The sequence below is a fragment of the Entamoeba dispar genome, genomic scaffold, assembly GCF_000209125.1.
Source record: "Entamoeba dispar SAW760 scf_1105229463917 genomic scaffold, whole genome shotgun sequence".
In the NCBI taxonomy this organism is placed as follows: Eukaryota; Evosea; order Mastigamoebida; family Endamoebidae; genus Entamoeba; species Entamoeba dispar.
The window spans coordinates 1-1,593 of record NW_001855932.1 but is presented as its reverse complement, the minus strand read 5'-3'; the positions used below and the strand labels follow the sequence as shown (position 1 = coordinate 1,593).

At 23.5% G+C, this 1,593-nt stretch overlaps 2 protein-coding genes across 2 annotated transcripts, besides 4 other annotated features; both read right to left on the bottom strand.

The window, feature by feature from the left end:
* The first annotated feature begins 14 nt into the window (after positions 1–14).
* Positions 15–123: a sequence feature (AT_rich).
* Positions 118–621, bottom strand: EDI_048370 (uncharacterized protein; the record flags this gene model as incomplete). The annotated part of the gene is made up of 1 exon (XM_001741710.1): positions 118–621. The coding sequence occupies one exon, from the start codon at positions 619–621 to the stop codon at positions 118–120; it is 504 nt and encodes a 167-aa protein (XP_001741762.1).
* Positions 622–806: 185 nt separating this feature from the next.
* On the bottom strand, positions 807–1,115 carry EDI_048360 (uncharacterized protein; the record flags this gene model as incomplete). Its single annotated transcript, XM_001741709.1, has 1 exon — positions 807–1,115. The coding sequence occupies one exon, from the start codon at positions 1,113–1,115 to the stop codon at positions 807–809; it is 309 nt and encodes a 102-aa protein (XP_001741761.1).
* A 158-nt stretch (positions 1,116–1,273) lies between these two features.
* Positions 1,274–1,392: a sequence feature (AT_rich).
* Positions 1,393–1,431: 39 nt separating this feature from the next.
* Positions 1,432–1,482: a sequence feature (AT_rich).
* An 11-nt stretch (positions 1,483–1,493) lies between these two features.
* Positions 1,494–1,543: a microsatellite.
* The last annotated feature ends 50 nt before the right edge of the window (positions 1,544–1,593 follow it).

Genomic DNA, 1,593 nt, shown 5'->3' with positions numbered 1-1,593 from the left:
ATATGAAAACTTTCATTTTATTATTAAATATTTATTAAAAAGTATTTTCGTTATTTTAACTTTCTTTCATTCTTTAAAATAAGTTAAAATTAAATAAAGAAAAACTAATAAATTAGTTTAAAAGTTAAAACCATTCAAATCTTTAAGAGATGAATGGTCTTCTTGGAAATGGAAACTCCAATAATTGTTTATACCCTCAGTGACTCTATGAATTGATGAGGGATCTTCATATTCTACATCGTTAGACTCTTCAAATTCCATTTCATTGCTTTCTTCTTCATTTTCAAAGTCTTCAGTGATTTCTTCTGAGTTTGTTTCTTCTGTTTCCATGTCGTTAGTTTCTATGTTAGTATTGTTATCTTTGTTTGTTTCTGAACTTTCATCATTATATTCTTCTAACTTCTTTTGTGTGTCTTCCTCTTCTAAACTTATAATCTCTTCAATGGGATCATCGAGGAAAGTAGTTTCTTCAGGGTTTTGATGAATATTCTCTTTGTTTAAAACGTTCCATTTATTAAGTAACTTTGTGATTATTCTTAAATTTTCAAAATGTATATCGCAGTTCTCGTCAAATAATATTATAACATAATAAGCTAAAAACTCCATAAGAGAGTATCTCATCCAAATACAGTTTGATATTGATAATTTTTTAATGAATGTGTTAAATGAATATATTAATCCATAAGTATTTTTTAAAATAATATTCTTTTTGATGACGTATAGCTCATTTATTACTTCATTTATTTCGGAGATTTTATTAATTTGAAAATCTGAAAAGAATCTGTTAGTGGTTAATTTTATGCTTTCTAGTAGTTCTTTTTGTAAAACATTGAGGTCGTAAATAGCTTAATATTTTTCTTCAACAATTTCGAATTATGAGAAGTAAAAGACACAATCGCTGTTACAGGCTTTCTTGAAGGAGGGTTTTTTCTTAAGTTATATAAGGGCATAGCATGTCCCACTGTAACAATATAATCGCCGAAAGAGTGATTGAATTGACGATTAAATAAAACTGCCTCATCGTGTAAATACCTTGAGTGATTATAATAGTCAGCAGCAAGTCTAGTAAATTCATAATCTTTAATGTTGTTTTCAAATGTCTTTATGCTAGTCATTGATTGAATAATAAATAATTAACTGTTGATATATAAAATTTAACAGATTGTTTAAAAAGGAAATTTAAATAAATACTAGAGGTGAACTTTAAAAGATTAGAGTTGAATTTTGGAGGTGGAATTAAGAGATATGAGACCAATAATTATGAGATATGAGGTAATAAAAATAAATGATATTTAAAACAATATTTATAATGATCTAAAAATAGAACATATTCTATAAATAAAATCTCAAATAAATGTTATATAAAACAACTTAATAAAATTTACTTTTAATGCTTAATATGATGATATCACACTATCGTCAAATTGTACCATAAAAAAATTATTATAAAAAGAAAAAAATTAAAATTAATTTCTAATTTAAGAAAATTGAAAAAATTAAAATAAAATAAAAAATTAATTATATTATATTAAATTAAATAAAAATTAATAAAATAAGAAACAGTAAATCTTAATTTATCTATTTCATTTTACT